The sequence below is a fragment of the Aptenodytes patagonicus genome, chromosome 24 (assembly GCF_965638725.1).
Source record: "Aptenodytes patagonicus chromosome 24, bAptPat1.pri.cur, whole genome shotgun sequence".
In the NCBI taxonomy this organism is placed as follows: domain Eukaryota; kingdom Metazoa; phylum Chordata; class Aves; order Sphenisciformes; family Spheniscidae; genus Aptenodytes; species Aptenodytes patagonicus.
Genome location: NC_134972.1, coordinates 5,842,351 through 5,864,589, shown reverse-complemented (window position 1 = coordinate 5,864,589; position 22,239 = coordinate 5,842,351). Strand labels below are relative to the sequence as shown.

The following is a 22,239-nucleotide window of genomic DNA, read 5'->3' as shown; positions in this document are numbered from 1 at the left end:
GGGAAGGAGTCGTTAACGTCTGGAAAAAAATATCAAGATGAGTTTCATGTCAGCTCTTGCTCCATACCCCACATCCTCATCGCACTGCAGGGTGGCGGTTCCCCAGCAGCAAGGGCAGACGTGCACGGGGGCGTGCAGGCCAGGGCTGCGTTTGCACACAGCAATGGCTTGTCCAGGCTGAGCAGGGGCTGCGGGTGGCCCTGGGAGCCAGCAGGGTGCAAGGGCAGAGCAGGATCTGGACCTGAACGGGAGGTGCTAAGCCCTCAGCACAAAGCAGGAGCCCTGTGGCAGCTCAACCCACCACCGAAGCTTAGATTTCAACTCCAGCATTACATAAAAACCAGGTATTTTAATGTACCTGTTCTCTTCTGCCATTAACAAGCAGCCCATATTTCTTTCCACTTAATCAATGACAGTTTTAAAGTCTTGGTACTTCTAGTTAAAAAAAGAAAAACTGCTTACTTAAGTATCTAAATACCAAGTTCGATGCTGTAGCAGACTAATGTCTTAAAATGCTTCTGCTTTCTGCTTCCAAAGAAGTATGACACAATGCAAGTTTATACAGAGGTGCATCCACGGGCTGAATCCAATAGAAAAAGCTATTCATGGCAGAAAAGGATAGACACTGGTGAGTATTCCACTTGAAATCATTTATTGACAAGTTACCATGTTTTTCCATCTTGCCTAACACATTTTTATCCTTGTTATAAAGTACAAATGGTTTTATACTTTTCTGACGACGTTAAAAAAATAGGCTACTAAAGAGGCAAAATTCCCACTTTGAATCCAAAAATCCTGCTGTAAGAATTCAAAATTGCAACAGACAAACATAAAACCCAACACATAAAGAACGAATACGGTGTGCCTCTTACACTTGACTCATTCGTCAAACCAACTGAAAAGGAACCCCTTGTTCCCAGCTCTTACTTTGGATCCTGTGACCTTGCTTAACTGATGTGAAGTTTGTGTTAACACATACAACTCAAAAGGCACTCAAAGGTCACAAGTTCCTGAGCTAAAACGGGATATATTCCCAATGTAACATTTAAAAGAAGTCACAAAAAAACAATGTTTAAAAACTGGTATTTGGTTCATGTGAGTATCGTAAGCATTCTGTAGAATCCTAGCTGAAAGCTGCTGCTGTGTCATAGACTCAAGTGATGGTAAATACATTAAGAGTATTTTCAGTACATGGAAAAAAATAATTCACTTACGAGCATCCTTATTAGCAAATTCACGTGCTAAAAAAAGATAGATATTTGCTGCAACGTTAAAAAAAGCCCAAGAACAAGAAAGAAATGTACGCGTATGAGATGCAATAAGGGCTTAAAAACAAGCAGGTTTGAAAATCTGTACAGTTAAATAACTAACAAAAGTTGACAGGCAACATTTACACAGATGTATTTGGCCCTAATGGAAAAGGACCACGAAAGTAAGCAGAATATGGATCTGGTATTTACAGATCAGTTATTAAAAAAAAAAAAACACAACAAAAAACACACTAACAATCCTCACATCCTACAATGTGTGCTCAGAATCTGACAGGTAAGCTCTTAAGATGTCATTCACACAAATTCCCTATTTCCAATTTGGCTCAGTTTTCGCCCAGAAAAATAAAAGTGTAACATTTCTCAAACATGGAATGGCTACTGTCTGAAGATGCAGAACAGAAATAAAAAAAAAGGGATAACCAGTTTTGGCCTATTTAATTTCTGATCTTCTCTTCAGATATGCATAGGAGTATACTAAGGCCGTATATATTTGCTACAGGGTAAGGCCTTTTTTGTTGTCAAAGCTCTGTGCGTCAGCAGGGCATTTAACTTAAAGCAGGCATAGAGAGTTATGGAAGTGCTACTATATCCCACTGAAGAGGTCTCAGGTTTCCGAATTATCTAGCAGTGCCTCGCTGTCGGCCTTCTTCTCTGGAGATGTGTACAAGAAGTTACAGCAGATATAGAGCGGGAAGATCAGGAGTCTACTGTCCAAATTCATTACTACCTGCTCCTGTAAAGCAAACACAGTGGACATCTGCATAGCAAGCAATGCCATCAGAGGGAAGTACATCAAAAAGCACACCAGACTGATACTAACAGTTATTCTATACATTTTAATTACTATGCATTAAAAAGCAGAAGATAAAAAAACCAAGATGGTAATTCACCTCCACCTTAAGCAGATGTTTTATAATATTAACACTGATAAGCTATTCTCAAAATGCTTATAACCCTTTGACCCAGTGCTGCCAACCCTTCTGCATCAAAGGTAACAGGACCGTAAGAAATGGCTGAGCGAACTTTACCTTCAAGCACGTTGGAGAGAAAGGGAGACTTTTCTGCCACTATCAGTTTCAGGATATTGAACCAACCAGGCAATCCATAACAGACTATACTTTAAAGGAAATTACAGTTTGTTGGTCGGAATTTTTCGGTTTTACTCTAGGAACTTGGTTTGGGGTAGCAAAAGCGAAACTTTATCCTACAGTAAGGATGGCATTTACAAGGAAAAGTTTTCTATGTACTCACCATCTACGTATCACTGCTGATTAGGATTTAAGAAACTTGAGGATCAAACCTTTCACATTCCTTACTAAATTCTGCTGTCACAGATGGGTGGAAATGGGCACATTCTCTTACAAAAACTCCACTCCTCTCTGAGGCTTTTATTTATTTTTTTTTAATAGAGTAATAAATACCACCCTTGAACAACATGCAGACATTCTTTTAACTCTTCAGCTTACAATACAAGAGAGTCTTCAAACAAACTCCAAATTTGCCTCTAAATAAGTAGGAACCTGATGGACGTATTATTCAGACGGGTAATCTCACCAGTGTTGGGAGTCTGGGAAAGCAAGCAGTCATCCAGCAGAACACTACGCTAACAGCAGAGAGCTTCAGCAGCACCATGGGAACTGATTTCACTGTTATCAACACTAATGAAATCCACCCTATCCTACCGTAGTTACACTTCACAAATTAGTTTAATCTTCCACTATAAAAGGAACACTTGAAATTCCACAAAAGCGATAACAAGAAGAACAACTCCTCTTCAAAAGCATTGCTGACTTCTCCGCATTTTTTTCATGCCTTGGACTCCACAACTCAAGTTCAACAGCTCAAAAATCCACAAACATACCTGGTCCTTCTCAAGGGTTAGGATCTGATATCCTGTTGTTCTACTGCAAATAATTTTCCCACTGCTATCAAAAGAGGCTAGACGTAACCTAGAGATACAACAACAGTTAAATTACTTAGTCTCCCACAACTTAGTTTTTCCAGCACAAAGAGTTTCTCCCAAGGAGACAGAATAACATTTTCAAACGTAACTAACTTGGTGGCAACAAAATTTAATGCAAGCACGGATGGAAAGACTTAGTTACGGTAAGACATTTTAGCATAGACCACAGGGTCTGCCTTGGTTATTGTTTACCTGAAGGCTATGTTTCTCCGAGGCTGCAGACTGACTGATCCACTGCATGGCTGATTCAGTGTATTCCGTTTGAAAATGATGTAGCGATTTGTATAAGTAACAAGAAGGTCAAAGCCAAAGTTGAACCCAGTCCACCGCCAGCAGTACTGAAGAGCGTTAAGTTAAAAAACAAACAAACCAGTGTGAGTTACTGGCTACAACACCAACGATAAGTGTCACTTCTCCAACAAATCAAACTTGGGAGTGGGATTCTCAGCTACAAAGAGGTATGGTGGATTCAAGGATCCTTGCCAACACCTATTTGAAACATAAGACATCTTGGTAGGCAGCCACTCACTTTAGCTGCCATCCTTTGCAGACAGATGACTACACGAGACAAGCTTAGTATCAGCTGCCTTCCAAACATACAAAAATACATTTAACACAAGTGGATCTAAAATACTTTTGCATTCTGGTAACTGGTGCTGTATTTCTGAGTAGCACTTAACTACACGTCCCATTCGTGCTTAAAGCACTCCTTGGAGTACAACATCCTTATGTTAAGTGACTTCACTGGGAAAAAAATTCACGTTTCCTGTTTTTTCACAAGACCTGTTACCTAAAGACACACATACATATATGGAACACACAGCGGTTCTGCCTGCGGCTATTACACATTTTACCTAGAGAGCTTCCTTTTCCAGTTAAAAAGAAAAAGACATCAGTGACCAGAGCTGTATTTTAACTGCAGGTATTTTACAAGTCTCAAGTGATAAGTCATGGCTACATTCCCTCCTTTCACACACTGAAAGTTTTTCCAAACATGGGCTTGCTTGCAGAACAAGAGCACAATTAAAACACTAATTCCTTATTCATCGCAAAGACGGCAAGCGTTTTCATCCTTCTAGGGAGAACAAAATAATTTCTTTAACGTACCATCTCCATTACATCTTTTTGATGCAGTTTGACAATTAAGACCTACATGTTTTGAAAATACCTAACATGTCTAAGACATGTCAGCTATGCACAGACTTAGCCACACACCATACTTACATCACCATCCTTTGCAAGTTTTCGACCACACCTCATGCTGTTTCCTTCCAGTTCCTCTTTATTTATTTCTTGAGGCCTACAAAAAACGTGCATCTTTAAGGACACTTAAACAGCTTTGTATGGTACTTTAACGTGGGAAAGATGAACGGACCTGAGTAAACTGGTCTGACCACACAACTGACCCTTCTTCGAGCAGAGGTTAGACTAGATGACCTCCCAGGATCCCCTCCAACCCGAATTATCCCACGAACATCCAACTACTCCACAAAACTGCAATATAAACCTCAGTTAGGTAGGACTTTTACAAAAGAACCTTTCCAGATAAGAAAATAATAGCTGTTGCAATGACATCCATTCTCCAATCCTCCTAAAAAAAAAACCTAAGTCCTTTTTAAACGCAGTAGTCCCGACTTACTAGGCACAAACAGAAATGACTGCTACTGCTGAGGAACAGCTGCAGGACTCTGCAGAACAGCAGCGCTATGAAGAAGCACCCACAGAGACATTGTGAAAGATTTCTCAAGTAGCTGGTTATGCAACTTGTCTAAAAAAAGTTTACCCACAGTACTCATGAAGTGCCACAAGCCTCTTGGTTCTGTCATCCTATACCAACGTGAACTTGTTTCACCCAACAGTTTCCACTGGCGCTTCAACACATAGAAAAATCCTGCAGAGCCAGCGTAAGTAAAAGCAGCCCCAGTTTTCCAGAGGTATGTTACTCACTTAACTTTAGACATGATTACATCATTAACCAAATAAGCATCCATTGCCAGAAAGTCTTCAGGTTACACTGAGGACAAACGCTTAAAGCGAGTATTATAAATCGCAATGAAAGGCAACCCCCACAAGCAAGTTAAATTATAAACCTGCAATATCAAACAATATACTTCAAGCTATATAAGCAAGAAGAAACGCAGCATCTGTTCTCTTCCTACTGTACACACACCACAGGAACTTGTGGCTATAGCTTTTACGAACAAACTCAGCCTGTAGTCTTTTCCCCCCATTTCTGTAAAAACCACCAATCCTGGAAGATTAAGTATTTTATGAATAAGTTAAGCAAATAAGCTAATCATGCTAACCAAATTCATCCAAGAACCTCCCGTGTGCTTTTTCTACACTTTCTAGCTGAACTGGTTACGTAGCTGACCTAAATTCAGTAATGGTGATAAAAGATTTATTTCTGTTTAATTAGGGACAAATTTCACAAACATTAGTATGTAATGTTCAGACAGACATTAGTATTCCCCCCTCTCAATTCCTCGAGCAGCCTCAGAAGATGCAAAACTTCCAGCTTTAACCACTTACACTGGCCTACCATATGCTTAGTGAACAGTCAAGTTATTCTATTTCATTCCTAAACACTTCCAAAGAGACCATTAGAGTAGAAGCGATTCCAGTCATGGACTTGAAAGATGTGTCTTGCATCTGCCACAGAACAAATGTTTAATTAAAAAAAAAAAAGTGATCCACTTTAGCACAAGTAAACCTTGAGCAGCTACAGTTCAAAGTCACAAACTCCAGTATCACACTAAAAAAATTCTCAAATTCTGAAGAGTGAATAAAATGTTTAGTCCTTTTAAATGCAAACTACATACAGTAGAAGAGAAACATTTTCTTCTCCTCTCTAAAGTTATCAAAAGAGCAAACCACATCACACATTTCAAAGCAATATAATTTCCATGTTCCTAGAATAAGCAGGTGCAATTATGCTATGCACCAGGTGGGATATGAAAATAGAGCCTTACTTCAGCTCGCTGGGAGTCAGACTTCACATTTCGTTCAGCTTACTAAGTTTGCATTCTTATCTCTAAGGGAAAAAACGTGTTAAGATACTGACACAGGCAGTAAGCGAGAGAGGAAGGGCAGCAGGTCTGGATAAAAGGATGGTCTCATAAAACCTTAATTCTTTTCTTTCAGCTACAGGTTGGTCGAATGTCCAAAGTATTTGCTTTAATACAAACGAACAGTTGCATGTCCTCCCTTCTAAGGCACAACTTGTGAACCACAGGCATCTCACTGCAGGGTGGCACTACAGCTTGCCAGTAGAAGACAGAGCAGTGATCTCAGGACTTCAAATAACATTTATCTTCTCAGATATTGCATGCTATGGACTAGCGACATTACAACTGAGCTGCACATAACTACAGGGAAGCACTCCACGCATGCATGCATGCGCGCACCCCCCCCACCCCCCCCAACTGCAGAGAACACCCTGTTCAAAGACTATTAGTCCATTATTGACTATTAAACAAACAGTAACCTGGATGCCACCTTGAACCATTAAGTTTGTAAACTATTAAAGTCAGAAGCTAAGACATATTAAGAAGAAACACTACATCTCGCCCACTTCTTACCATTGCCGTTAATGAAAGACCTTGGCAATGAATGCCAGAATAAGAGATTTGGGCAAACGGATGTCTACTGTTAAGTAAAACCTTCTCTGCCTGAGATTTGCAGTTTTTAGCTGTCTTAAAAAAAAAAAAATCCCATACTGAAAAAAAAGAGAAAACTAGACAAGCAAGAAAAATGTGGAAAAATACTCTGCTCATTCCAAGAGTCACTGAAATCATCAGCACTGTAGTTGAACATGAAAGTTGCTCATTTTAAAAGCTGGTATGATCCTCATCATCTTCACTTCAGTTTTGTATGAGAGCTTGCTTTTTCAGAAGCGTGTGTATCTGATGGCTGACAATTAAAATGTTCTCACTGCATTACAGTGAGCTACCAAAAGACTTCAAAAAATACGCAAATACACGGTCTTATCTTGTGTCAGAATTGTGATGACTATGTTAATACTCATTTTCATATTAACTGTGGTTCCCATACAAGCTAGAAGGTAACACACGCTGTACGTTCATCTACTGTTAGATACATCAATGACAGCATTACAAGAAAAATCTTCCCAAGAAAAAAATAGTGTCAGAAACAAGCTATGACCACCCAACATTAATCTGTAGGAGCTGAAATGACAAGATTCACAATCATGTGCTTTACCTCTACCATTTTCTAAAGCACCGCTATTGACAAAGAGAACCACTTCTTAAAGATCTTCTTAAGACCAAAGTCAGAGTTTTGGGGACTTTTTACACTATTACATGGTAACATCAAAAGGAAGTAATTAAGCAAATATTTCCGATATAATACACAATTAAGCCACGGAAGCCACTGCCACGGGGTGTTGGGGCTAAAGCATAAGCTGTTTCAAAACAGAACTGTACATATTTAAGAGCAGGTCTATTGGTGGTTGGTCATTCAGTAACGATCCAGCCAAAACCTCCAGGTGGAAAATCCGTAACTACTCACTGCCAGAGAAGTACCTCAAGAGAACACTCACTCTTCACTTTTAAGGAAGATGCGAGATTTGTAACTCTATCGCTGAACGCTGCCACAGACTGCATGACCTTTGGTTCAAATCAGGACAGTGGTTCTTGCGCTTTTCAGATTGCAATTAATAAGTTAAGCCTACCATTGCAATTGAACATGCTCATCTTCAGAACGGCAAATGCTGGGCTAACAGAACTGATGGAAGAAAATAAAGAAGTTGGTTTATTGGTTTTTGAAAGGTAACAGACATTTTGCAGCTTCCTGACCTGACATTTATTCTCCACAAAGCACACCAAGAACTAGGAGAGAAGACAAAGGCAGGCACAACTCCCCCAGTTGCATTTTGCCATAGTTTTGGTATTTAGAAAGAGATCAAGGGACCTGGCTCAATGCAACGTGGCAAAAAGCAAGCAGAAGGAAGGGAAACAGTTTGTGATCACACGCATACATGTAACATACATTAAATCAACACCCCTTGCTGCCCAAGCCGCCACCACTGACAACCCTTGTTAAGCACAGGCTCAAGAAACCCAACTACGCATTGCACCCACAGACACCAGTCAGGGTGTTACACGAAGTACAGCTACATGCAAATCTTTGAAAGGGCACAGAAACATGGTAGTTGTCATGGAATTTCCTCAATGGCAATGCAATGCCAACACAGTGCAGCACATGGTCTAGGGAGGAGAAAAGGTAGGATATAAAATAGGAGGATTACAGAGAGAACAGGGTCTTAGCAGTGGAGGATGCACTGACTGGGAAAAGCTGGAGGTGCTGGCAGTGAAGAGAGCTATCAAACATAAACACTGGGTGGGGGAAAGGCTGTGAAATTAGAAGGGAATGAGGCGAACAGGTCACAGGATGCCAAGCCCTGCTGGGTGCTGGGCCCTCGCTCGCTGCCTGGGAGGCTAGGATGGGAGAGGCAGGAACAGAGGTTAGCGTGCAGTTATCCCTGCATAAACAAAAAATGGCAAATTGCCTTCTACACCAATACAGTTACTCACACCGCATCACAACCTCTTGCCCACCTAGCCTAGGGAGGAAGGAAGCAGGACAGAAAAGGCATCTTCTCCATCTGCAGTACTTTTCCTAAAATTGTCCTTAAAATGGAAGGCTAGCAAGTTACTCTTTCGCAGCCTCAACACATATTTCAAGGCAAAGTACTGGTGAGAAGCGTTAACCAACATCAAAGAAAATACAGAACATCCCTCCCCAGCGTTTACCTCTGGTCACATTATACAAGTTTTCAAGAGTTCTACTGTTTAAAGGATAGGAGATCAGCCAGCCCAAGGGAACAGACGGCTCCACAGAGAACAACAGAGTTTAAAACCACTGAAGTATGCTTTCCCCCCCGCTCTTCTTAATGTAAACTCCAGAAGTTAATCATGTCAGAATTTATATGAGAGGAAAGTTTCTAATTTAAGAAAGAAATAAAGGAAAGCCTGTAATATACCTACCCAATATCATTGTCTTGTTCTGCTCTGAGCATGGCAAACCACTGCTGTTTGTAAACAGAGGACAGCCATTCTAAAATTAAAAAAAAATAAATAAGCTTGGTGTTGTCTTTGGAGCTGGGAATGGGGATGTTCATAAACATTTGAAATATAGAAATAAAATTACATTGAAATAATAAGGTTATACTTATTAACTGGATGGCCTATGCAAACCCACCACCTGATAACGCACTTGTGTTATTCATCTCCAGGCCTCAACTACAGAGGAAGCGGTACAGATAAAAATCAACAACTAACGCTAAGTAACTCAGGATGATATTCATCTTATCAAGCATTCACGATTGCCAGAAGTGATGCAACTCAACACATTTTCTCGGCGTGCAAAGTTCTGTTAAGCCAAGGAGCTTGTTAACAAGCTCTTGGGAGAAGATGCTGTTTTCTGAATCCCCAACAGAATTCTACACAAGTTAAACAAGAAGAAAACAGAATTGAAGGATAAAGGCAACAGTGACTTATCACGGATATGGTAAAAACAAACAGAAATTGTCCCCTACCAGGAATAAACATAAATCACGTCTTCCTCTGAGAACACCATAAAGATTTTATCGGCTGTATTAATTTAACAGTTGCAACCAAGAGATAAAACAGAACAAAACCTAATAGCTTATAAGTCAGTTACACAAAGGGGATCAGAGGCACCCAAAAGCACAGTATGTAAGTTCTTCTTAGTCAAGATAATGAACAGGAGCAAGTATGCAAGGTCACGTACAAGAACAAGCTCTCTGGAGGAATGGACTGGGATGATAGGAACAGTAAGAACCACTGTTACCAGGAAAACAAAACAGGTAGTTGATGAATATGATAGAAGGGAGAAGAAGTGATATCATAGTGCTGAGATCGCCTTAGAAGTCCCAGATGCAAAAATTAAAACCAGCCCTTGCCCTACTAACTCTAGAGTTAAGATTCAGACCACGACAGGACCAAAATGGGAATTAACCAAGTACAACAGAAAGTATAAAAATAATTTAAAGAAAACTACACAGGTAAGGAATGGATGTGCTAGAAGGAAAAAAAAAAATAATCAGGAGATAGAGCATCTTCTCTGTTTTTGTATATGTATATATCTATTTCATAAGTCGTATTTCAACTGCAGTTCATCTATTAATTTGTAAACATTAAGAGGGAAAAATACTGTTTAGGAAATGTTTGGAAGTTACCAGGTAAAACAGAACAATGAACACTTCGCTTACAGAAAGACACATTATGTATTTCTGTCTCTTACATCTTTTCTATGCAAACAAGAACAGACTCTCTGTTGTGAACTCCTAATACAGTATTTCAGTTTTCTCCTGCAGGCCCTATGCACATACAGGGTATAAAAAATAATTTAAAAAAAGTACATAATTTCTTTCAACTATTCAACATGATTGCCTTCTTTATCTCCCTGAGAACAATTTCATCTAGAATAATCTAAAAGGCTTACACTACAATACAAACTACCCGGTAATTTCCACATTTGCAGACTCTCAGGTATGATGCAATCACCCCAAATACTGGATGCTGGCAGCCAGTAATCTGTTCGAAAGTGCACCACTGATAGTTATCTAAGCCTCCTTTTAAATGATGAGGAAAAGTTCCTGACCTTAACACAGCTTTTGGCTACAAACTGATATCAACAGATTACAAGGGCTATCAAGTATTAAACTCTAACAGCACTTCATGACACATGCAGAGGTCTCCACATTATGCTCTTCTGCCCTCCCCGCTCTCCCAGTTCTCTTGGAATTCAAGCTTTTTTTTTTTAATTAATAACCAGTGGTAGAGCGTAAACATCAGACACTCTTCCTGCACTAACCACACACGCATTGTCATCACACTACCTTTCGCACTGTACGACTACAAAGCGACCAAGCCTATTTCAGCATTTATCACAGCTTATGAACTGTTTAACTACGAAAGAGTAAGCATTTTGCTAATATCTTGTGAACTATGCGAAAATTACACATTCTTTTTCAGTAAGCACAAGCAAATCAGCCTCAAAGTTGCAATTAATCTTGTAACAATTTAAGAAACATTCTTCCTCTGACGTGCATAGATAGAAGGCTTCTGGTTTTGAGTATAGACACAAAATTTATCCACTGAAGAACACTGAGAAAAGGCTGCCCATCACAGTTCTGGTAAGTGATAACAACAGCAACATTAAGAGAAGGAAATCAAGTGTAGTACTGGCAAATTTCTGGTTTGTAACACCTTATTCACACACTGACAAAGGCACTTCACAAGGAAATAACCCACAGTTCTCCTGTGTCATCATTAAATTAAGGATCTAAAGGGTCATTCACCCAAAGTTATCTTATTTTTTATTACAGAATGAAGATGCCTTTGCATTTTGATTATAATCTGTACCAATATCAATCTTAAGTAAGATGGATTGCATTTACTTTATACATCACTTAAGCATATAAAGTACCGCATTTCAGAGATCAGATTTGTTCTTCCGGGATTTTTATGCATAATGCAAAATTTTATCACTTGCTTGAGGTCAAAAACTGCCCCATCTACTGGACATAACTGCCCAAACCATTCACCCGAACTGCAAGTCGGCTCGATGCAGCAGTCTATAATGCACTGCCTCCACCTGCTGTTGGAAAAACACTTTTAAATACATGTTTTGAGCACAGGATAACTGAGTTCCTTCCTATTTTACTTTGTCAGAACTAGTGCAGAAGACAAGTCTCTTCTCCATCTATTAAGGTAATAATTTAAACCAGAACTGGGAGTAGGGAAAGCCAGTACATTTAAGCAGTAGTAGTTGTCCACTTGCACTCAGGAGATTGAAAGATTTCTAGCGAGGAAAGGACCCTACCCCCTCCCCACAGGTACCCCCTGTCATAGAGAGTCATAATTCAGCTTCTGACAGCTGCATTCTTCAAACATTTCAAAGCGTGACAAAAAGGTGCTCAAAGTTATTCAGACATTCAGCTACAAAGAACAACTAAACCATTATTTCCGGCAGAGACAGGATACAGCAGTACAAGACAAACTGAGAAAAGCGATGCTCACTACATCACCTTAATGGCAAGGGAAGTGTTTTAAAAGCATCTAACAATTTGATCAGGCTTGCAGGCTTCAAAAGAAATATCCCGACAAGTCTGTTTTGGCACGATATCATCATTGTGTCGACATCTATGGCAGCATGAAGGAAAAAGCCAGTATGAGATGAAAAAAATATTTTAATTTTAGAGGAAGACAGCAGCGTAACTCAAAGACAGGTTAAATATTTACGTATGGCAGGAGTCCAAAGCAACCCTCAAGGCTGCAAGCATGGACAGATGACAAGAACATGGTTGTCAAGAAGTTACAAATAAGAGTGCTAAACAGCTCAATAAAAGCAGTCTTAATTGACATTTGGCAATTACACCTATAAATAGACATCACAGAGACACAGATGAATGAATAGTTATACTGTGGACAGATATTTTAAAAAAAAAAATCAAAACTGGGTACATGAGAGCTAGGGAAAAAAAAACTGTCAGAGTTAAGATGCAAAATTCAATGCTAAGATTCAACTATGATAAGGGAACACTGAACAGAGTGAAATACGGAGCAAGGATACCAGAAGCCAAATTCAAAGGCAGAGCATGAGAAGTCCAAACACTGTTACAAGGAGCACAACTAACTCTGGGGAGGGGAAAAATAAAAATCAATTAAAAAAAAAAAGAAAAAAGGAAAAAGAAGGAGGTGCAGGTGTTTCACATGATAAAAGATATGAATGATAGTGGAAAAACATTTTCAAGTGAGAGCCCAACTTGATAACTCATTTCCAGTCTTATTCATCTATCAGCAGCCAGGTTTGCACAGCTTCCAAGCAAAGAACAAAGCCTATCTGTGAACTCAGACTTCAGCAGCAAGATGAGAATGGGGCTTTTTATTTTTCGCTGATAATGTAATGTTAATAGCAGTAATCTATAACAACATTAAATGGCATTTCACTCTATGGGCTTCAAAAAGCACCAGGACCTAGAATGAGGATGTAGTTTATACAAGTCAAAATGCAAATAAAAGGACAAGAGCAGAACACGTAAATATCCTATCTCCTCCAAAAACAACCTAAATATCTGTTAGTAAATAACACTTGTCTTTGAAGATGGGAGAAAAGCTCACACCATCTTGTGCTTTTGGTTTTCATTTTCAAGTATTATTCCAAATCCTATCAAAAACTACCCAGTTCTTTTTAGAAAGATAATGGCTAGAAAACAGTTCAGTCACAGCAAGTTTTGCTCTCTTAAAAGGAAAAGGTTTTTTGCATGTCTCGGGCTCTGGGGTCACTTAAACACTGATAAGGTACTATGTATTGATTATAGAGTATTTTGATAAACTGACTGATCAACAAAATGCTTAACACACCTACATGAGTGCCTATTACGACTTTTATGCATATAAATTTAATGTTGAACTTCTGCTGAATCTTCAGCCACAATTCAGACATAATTCAGGAGATAAACATGTGAGCGGTAAGACCAGTAAATGCAACTTGATCATCCCAACTACTTTAGTGTAGGACAGGCTAGGAAAGGCACACAAAACTTGATCAGCCACGTACTCACTCACCTGAGGGTATCAGGGAATCTCTCTCAATAATTCTGGCTGATGCCAAGTCACTGATGATATACTGCAATCTCAAGTGTGTGAACACCGACAGGAACGCATTCCCCTGTTCCGATTCCAGGAATGCAATGTCATCCTCAAAATCTGCAAGACAGAGCACCTGTATTACAATCTGTGTTCCTAAATATTTTCCAGACCCTATTTATATTAGAGATTGAGTTTTAACTTATTGATCAGAGAAAGTTATTATGGACAGGCAAATCATCTTTTGCAGCTAAAATTAAGAAATTACTTACATTCAAATCCTTTCAGCAGAAACGTTAGACCAAACTTTTCCTCTTTTGAAACACACTAGTGCCTTCTAGTGAGAAGGCAACAAAAGCTTATCCTAACTGAACAATAGCAAAAGCAACAAAGCAAAAATAGTGACCACGTCTGCTCACTTGAAAACATGTGGACAAAACAGTGATAAAGCTATGTGCTCACTTGACAACACGTGGACAAAACAGTAAAAAAAGCTATCAGTGCTGAGAATCTGATGCTGGAGACTCTTGGCAGAGGCAAGCCTTCCCAGAGAAAACAGGAGAAAGTTTGGAAGTGGAGGAAGACTATCGCATTTCACTTCTAACCAGCATCTTCCACAATCCAAGGCCATGCCAATTAATCCTACCTTTCCTACGCTTGGCAAACCAGGCATCAGCTTCGGTTAGGAGTTGTTTCAAAGACCCATTCCAAGAAGGCACTAGCTGAAGGAACATCCACTAGGTAAAATAAACAAAAACTCTAGTGAGTTAATTGAAGAAGTTTTCAAATAAGTAATACATACGTTATTAAAGGGACGTTCTCATAATGCATTCATTCCTACAAAGATTCTGATACTCTATTAAATACTTTCAGTAAATCCCAAAAAGCCTAAAATTCTCATTGCGTTACAAATCAACTACTACTCAGGAGTTCAACTTCATAAAGCCCCAGCCAGCCCCTTTGCTAAGTACCTTTTTGAGAGCAGTATACACATCCATTTCCACTTGCATTACAAATAGGTTAGAAGAGCTAATCAGCTGTTTCATGAGGTTTATGCTGAAAAAAAAAAGTCGTGAGAGTTCCATAGGACAATATAGACAAAAACAAGAAAGCAAGCTAGGTAACAAGCAACCATCAATAGCCTAGAAAGTCATTTGTAGTGAGCTATATAATTTGGAAGAAATTGTACTTCATCACTCAAAATTAACTGAAGCCTGAATACCTGAGTTCTTTGAAGAGTTCAACACTCTGGTGAGTCATCAGGTTATTCAAGAGCCATTCAAGGCACCTAGATTAAAAGCAAGGAATTAGTACCTTCATTTTTTTCCTTATGTATGTCAACATTCCTGCAACAGTTGCTCAGGCTCACAATGCCTGATTATGTCTCGCACGATTTTGAAATACTGCTTTAACCCGAGACATGAATGCATAAAAATATGAAAAAGTTATTTCAAAAACATGAAGTTTACCATAAAATTTTCAAGATTTTCTGTAACTCAAAGTTGCATTTAGTTTCTCTCAGGGTACAGTGAAAGCCAAATTCAAAGTGCTATTAATGCCACAAAAAGCTCTGAGAACACACTAATTCACAGCAGAAGGAAACAGTTAGCACTAACCTCAGCATTCTGCTCCCAAATGTGTAATTATCCCTCCTAATTAAGATAAAGTTAAGCTTAAGTTCTGAATATTAAAGCAGTTTGCGATAAAATAGTCAATGATGACAAGTATAATTTCATTGTCACACCGAAGACCAAACATACTGACTTTACTAATATACTTTAGTAATTAATTCATTCACAGCACAGGCCAATCAATCTACCACAATCTACACCAATTTTAAGGTAACTGATTATAGTAGAAACTCAAAAACCAAATAGGACAAGCAGAGCCCAAGTCAGATAGCTTTAAAAAAAAATAAAATTAACTTGAGCATTATTTTACGGTTTGTGAATTCACACTTTTAATTAGCAATGTACAAAGCAGCTTGGAGAAAGTAATTCTTACTTTTTCTTGACAGAGTCTAACCCGTATGTCCCCGCTGAATTATAATAACCACACACAGTTTTTGCATTAATGGTTTCCTTCATTGTTTCGCCACATTGCTGGATTAAGCCATCCTGTGGGGAGGAAAAAACCCACAAATATTCAAAGTTTTAATTTCCCAAGGAAGTGTCAAAGACTCTGCAGTTCATACAAATTCAGTAGTTGTTCAGGCATGAAAAGTCACATGTGCTGCAGTGACCTATGCTGTGCTACCCAGCAAATTTAAACCAACGTTCCTCAGAAAAATAGATTTTTTCTTAAGAATATATCACGTGAAAGAAAAGCTTAATGAATACCTTCAGGGTATGTGCTGGTTTTGGCTGGGGTAGAGTTAATTTTCTTCATAGTAGCTGGTATGGGGCTACGTTTTGGATTTCTGCTGAAAACAGTGTTGATGATAATACAGGGATGTTTTTGTTACTGCTGAGCAGTGCTGACACACAGTCAAGGCCTTTTCTGCCTCTCACCCCACCCCACCAGCGAGCAGGCTGGGGGGGCACAAGAAGCTGGGAGGGGACACAGCTGGGACAGCTGACCCCAACTGACCCAAGGGATATCCCACACCATATGGCGTTGTGCTCAGCATATAAAGCTGGGGGAGAAAGGAGGAAGGGGGGGACGTTCAGAGTGATGGCGTTTGTCTTCCCAAGTCACTGTTAGGTGTGATGGAGCCCTGCTTTCCTGGAGATGGCTGAACACCTGCCTGCCCATGGGAAGTAGGGAATGAATTCCTTGGTTTTTGCTTTGCTTGCATGCGCGGCTTTTGCTTTACCTATTAAACTGTCTTTATCTCAAATCACGAGTTTTCTCAGTTTTACTCTTCTGATTCTCTCCCCCATCCCACTGCAGGGGGAGTGAGTGAGCGGCTGTGTGGTGCTTAGTTGCCGGCTGGGGTTAAAGCACGACAGGGTAGAACAAATGAGCTGTTAAAACATATTTTAATCTACTTCTAGATATGATTCTCAAAGCGGCGCTTAATATTACAACTGAATCTTAGTCATAGCATTTTTAAGTAAAACCACTGCATTATGTTTGGGTTTTTTCCTCACTTAGTCTGAAAAGGTGATTCATTTCTCTGAGTGAAACAGTACATGTGTAAGTATATTATGAACTGTTATCTTTATCTGAAAAGAAAGCATAAAAATATTGCATATTTATTACTTACAAGCTGCAGCATGCAGGCTGCTGCTAAAAGTGCAACTACTCGACTGGGTTTTATTAACACATCGTCTCTATACAGTGAGCCAAAAGCCACCTGTAGAGCTGAAAAGAGTACAAGTGTCAAACAAAGGCAGGACGTTGAGCCCGGATAACTAAAAGAACCCTTAAATATAACCAAACCACTTGAGTACACACATTCTCTACAATCTTATTTGCTCTGGATAAAAAGCTAGTATTTGCCAGTCCAAGTACACACACAAACACAAAACACGGCATTAACCAATAAAATACAGTCCTTTTCACTATTTAAACAAAATAATTCATCTCAAAACAGCCACCAAGTCATGCCACGGAGCAATGTGGAGAGCAGTAAAACTAGATAAAAAGAAGCTAAACCTCATGATCCTTCTCGGCAATTGATCACTAGGATAATGTTGAGATATTAATATGAGGTTACAAGTTTCTCTGTAATTCTTCTGAAAAACACTACTTCTTCACTCCGTGGTGCTTGGAACCATAGCAAAACATTCTGCCAACTCACATCGGTCCCCTGCGAGCACCCCACTCGGTAGCTTTTCAAGACCAGACAGAGGAAGATGTGATTCACACGCTAACACTTGGGTCTCCACAAGAGTTGCATACATTGATCTCAAAAGCCCCGACGCCAAAACAACAGGACAAGCGGTTGCTTTTCAGCTGCTCTTCCCACCTCAGAGGTACAAAAATGAATTAAACTCTACTGGTGACCCGAGTTAAGCTCAAAACTAAATGAGCACAGAACTCATTCTCTCAAGTTTCTTATTAACTAGTTTGGAAATTATTCTTAAAAAAATATATTTTCAGTTATTTTTTGTCAGGTTCAACTTAACCTCTACCTTCAGAGTTTATGTTAAAATAAAAGGTTCCCACTTACCTTCTATATCAATATTTTGGTCAGGAATCTCCAACTCTATGATGTTCATGCTAGATTCTTTCCAAGATCCACTGAACATACTGGAAAAGTAGCCTGACTATATGAGGGAAGATGAGAGAAAAAGAACTCAAGTAAGAGATTTCATTCAAATTAAAACTGTCAAAAGCAGCACATGGAACGAAAAAACATTAATATTTACCTTTATGCAGAAAAAAACGTACTAAGGGAACTTTTCACAAGCTAAAACATTCTGACATACTTCAGAAAGGGCTAATTGTAGTTGCTCTATTTCTGAAAGTGAAAATGCATGTAGAAAATTTGGACTACATGTCTGTAATCAAAGTAAAGAGCTTTAAAGGGCCATAAAAGCCACATAAGCTCTTTTCCTACAAACCACACCACCAATGGGGATATAATTAGTCCAAGAATTAAGTCCTTAATGTAACCAGCAGACAACAAATCCTGCAGGCATTAGGGAATGCCAGTTCAGGTATTAGAGAAAAAATAAAAAAAAAAAAAAAAGCAAAAGCATAAGCATGCAAGACATACAAATTAATGTACAAGGTTGTAGTCTTATACCAAGGACACATACACATACACCATTTATGTAAATATACCTTTTATTATAAAGTGTAAGGAATATAAAACTAGAATTTGATAGGTTTCCATCCAAATGAAGTGAAATATACTGCTCTACTAGGATTCATGATTTTCCTTCTCAGCAGCAGATGTGCCCATTATGAGATGCTATCACTCACTGAAGTTTACCTGAGAGATCAAAAAAATAAAGTCTATTTGTACAGCACCACATTCCCTGGCCTCTTAACTCAGCATTTCAACTCAGGGCAGCAAATAACATAAAATCTAATTTTGATTTTATTTGATTATGTAAATATTTCTACACCTTCGGCATATCCCCTAACTATGATGACATACAACACACCACTCAAAACCAGGACCTTATTCATCTTACCAATCCTCATGAGGCTACCTTAGCTTTGCCATGTAGATCAACTCCTCAATTTCATGAGAATTTATCATTTTAGTAAACAGGACCAGAAAAAGGAAATCCTCCATTTCTCATATCTGCCATTCACAGGTAGAGCAGCACCTTACTGTCATTTATCAAACTAAATGCAGTACCTTGAGAGACTAGGGAAACAGAAACATTCGGACTGAGATAGTCTGCTCAGCAAGGCAGAGGAGGAGTCATAACTTCATTAAGAGAGAGTTATTTAACACCCAAAAATATTTTACCTATAGTAACATAATTCCAATGACAGAGCATGAATTGAAATAGAAACCTGACTTACGAGAACGGTTAACTTAACCTCAAAATTTCATCTCACAAGAACATCACTTGTACAACAAGGCCTCTACAGAACAAAATCGCAATTTTCAAAGTCTCTTAAAAAGCATCCACGGAAGCGATTTAATATTCAATTTTAGTCATCAACCCACACTAAGTTTCAAGGACTAGCTTCACGAACTTGAGACGTAGCAACAACAGAATCACGACGACAATTAAAAACCATCATCGCCAACAACGGTCTAAGGATGAACCAGCAATGTACCCACCCTGTTTATGCTGCACAACGTAGGTCTGACTGTCCAACCCACTTATATCCTCCCTTTGTTATATAGAGTCAAAAGTGAGCGGACAATGAAAGCTGTGTCTGCCAGCTGTCCTCCCTGGTCAAACACACCCACTGTTCTGTCCAGAGATGGCTGCCACCGGTCAATCTTGGGCTATATACAAATGACTGCCCTCATTTTATGCTCTTTAAAAGGTTCTAACGCACGTAAAAGGCTTTTTCCTACAAGAAGGCAATGAAATGTCCCTCAGGGTGGCCAATGCAAGGAATTGCTGTACCTGCACTGGAATCATGGCTTTAACACAACAACAACAAAAAAATCAAGAATTCACACCAGTGAAACTGCATTCAACCTGCCGAGCATCTCACAGCGACATCTGCACCTTGTAACACATAAAACTGCTTTGTGTTTGACTACAGCTAACAAAGAAGTGCACACGTTTTCAGGTATAGTACCTGACGTTACTTTCTCTTCTCGCTTCAAATACATTGCTTCCAAGGTTAGACTCCCACTTTAAAGTTAACGGCACAACTGAATTAGACATTTCAAGACAAAGCCATGGTTTCTCCCCACTTCTGTCACAGGAAAAGTAATAAAGAGAACAGACAGTAAAGATAACAGTACCTCTTCACTCCCAGAACACAAAAAGTAACACCTTAATACAAGCCCAAAATAAAATGCTTGTAGAAACAGCATCTTTTTTGTAGGTACGCACTAAGATTTATTCCTTTTTAGAGCTTCTGTGCATACCTTTCTCATGCAGCAGCAAGAAAGCCTTCATCCAAGGATGAAGGCTGCATAACAAATACAGAGACCCAGCTCCAGCAATTTCACTTCAGGTTCCTATACTTGAGTCCCAATGAAGAGCAAAATTGAACTGGGTTAGCATGCGCTTTACAAATCTATTCTGGAAGTGCTTTCTTTGCTCTACAATAATATTAACATCGCAGGAGACTCTCAGCCATTTGTTTAGCAAACAAGAACATGTTCTCAGGACATCAAAAGACAATTTTCAGGACTGTTTTCACAAAGGATGCACCAAAGTTAAGAAGAGTAGATTAAAAAAATTAAATAGCAAGAGACAGAAGCAAAGAAACTTTTCAAACACGAAGCTACAGCTACGCTTCCTAACATTACTATCAAAAGCACAACACAAGTTGTTTAACCGCATCCACAGAAAGAGTGACAAGTCAGAAATATAAGGAAAAAAAAAAGAAAAAAGCTCAAGTCACACTTCACATTTACCAGATATTCTTTTATTAAAAATACAGTTTCTATTGCGAGTAAGAAAGGAGACACTTACCTGACACAAATATATCTTATGCAAGTTCCACTCCTCTCCCAGAGCACAAATTTTGATATCGCTGTTCTCCCCATTCAAAAACAGAGTCTGATAAATATACTTAGAGGTGCTTTTCAATTTTTTCCTATACAAAAAGGCAAACAGATACACTCCTTCAAATTTTTCTGTTACAGAAGCAACACCAAGTATGAAGTACTCGGCAGGGTTTTTTTGTCCCCATAACGGATTGACCGCCCCCCCCTCGTTGCCCCCATGATTTCCCCGCTCACTTCCCCTCTCGTTTACTGCAGCTGCTGCTGGGACCTTTCCAAAGGAAACAAGAAACTAATCCCAGCCCCAGGCCCACCACCAACCTCACAACAAAAACCTTTTCCCTCCATCTCCCCGCCACCTCCTTCCCGCACGACAAGCCCCCCGAAGACCGGGCTCCGTCCTCGAGTGTCCCAACCCCTGCCCCCATAACCCGGCACCCACCCTCGGCCTTGCCAGGCCCCTCAGCCCCACACAGCCCCTTCTTTTTGCCTCACCACCTCAGGGCCAAGGCGACAGCCGCCGGCCCTGCAGCCCCTTCCCGCCACCCGCCCCCTGACAGACCCACGGCCGTGACTGAGGCCCACAGCCCCCTCAGCGGCGGCGACCACCAGCCCTCCCTCAGCTGGCCCCCTCAGCCGCGGTGCAGCCCGGACCTGCGGGGGGTGTTGAGGAGCCGCTCCTCCCGCTCGGCCTCGCCGTCGCTGTCGCTGTCACCGGGCCCCTCGGCCCCGCCGCGCTTCCTCTTGCCGCCCCGGCCGCCGCCGTCCCCGGCCGCCCCATCGCCGCGCGGGAGGCCCACCCGCCGCCTCAGCACCCGGCTGCTCAGCGAGCCCATCGCCGCTCCGCCGTCGCCGCCGTCTCCTCATGGGGCCGCCCGGAGCGGAGCGGGGACGGAGCGGGGACGGCGCCGCGAGCGACCGCGGCGCCTCAGCAGCGGCCGGAGGCCGCCATTGCCACCGCGCCTCTGAGGGGAGGGGAGCGAGGGCGCATGCGCAGTAGCATCTACAAGCCGCGCATGCGCCGGCGGGGTCGCGGGGGGGAACCCCCGCAGGGGGATTTTGGGGTGCAGCAGTCGGGGGTCCCCGGGATTCCTCCGGTACTGCAGGAAAAAGCAATAGCGCAGCCCAATGCAGCGCCCCAGCGTCATCTCAACTCTTGCTTGGCGGTGGATGACCGAGAGGAACCGTCTGGGTTATCGAGCTGCAAGCGGGAGCAGCAACAGCAGTGCAACTGCAGCAGCTGGGGGGGGTGCACGGCTGCACCCCCAAATCTGCATACACCCCCCCCCCCCCCGGTGATTTCCCCCAGACACAGCATGG

General features: G+C 40.7%; 1 protein-coding gene across 1 annotated transcript; it reads right to left on the bottom strand.

Moving 5' to 3' along the window:
- Positions 1 to 629: 629 nt before the first annotated feature.
- Positions 630 to 21,854, bottom strand: GMCL1 (germ cell-less 1, spermatogenesis associated). The gene is made up of 14 exons (XM_076358813.1): positions 21,574 to 21,854; positions 20,888 to 21,011; positions 17,989 to 18,085; positions 17,080 to 17,177; positions 15,876 to 15,988; positions 15,094 to 15,159; positions 14,843 to 14,927; positions 14,518 to 14,608; positions 13,851 to 13,991; positions 9,243 to 9,312; positions 4,459 to 4,534; positions 3,427 to 3,572; positions 3,133 to 3,220; positions 630 to 2,004 (listed from the first exon to the last, which is right to left on the bottom strand). The coding sequence occupies exons 1-14, from the start codon at positions 21,753 to 21,755 to the stop codon at positions 1,876 to 1,878; spliced, it is 1,506 nt and encodes a 501-aa protein (XP_076214928.1). The 5' UTR covers positions 21,756 to 21,854; the 3' UTR covers positions 630 to 1,875.
- Positions 21,855 to 22,239: the final 385 nt, after the last annotated feature.

Excerpts from the sequence above, each read along its gene's own strand:
- GMCL1 (XM_076358813.1), bottom strand. The coding sequence starts at position 21,755 with ATGGGCTCGCTGAGCAGCCGGGTGCTGAGGCGGCGGGTGGGCCTCCCG. Across the intron at positions 15,989-17,079 it reads CAGCCTGCATGCTGCAGCTT|GATGGCTTAATCCAGCAATG; the intron begins GTAAGTAATAAA and ends TCCTCCCCACAG. Across the intron at positions 4,535-9,242 it reads GAACAAGACAATGATATTGG|GCCTCAAGAAATAAATAAAG; the intron begins GTAGGTATATTA and ends CGTTTTTTGTAG.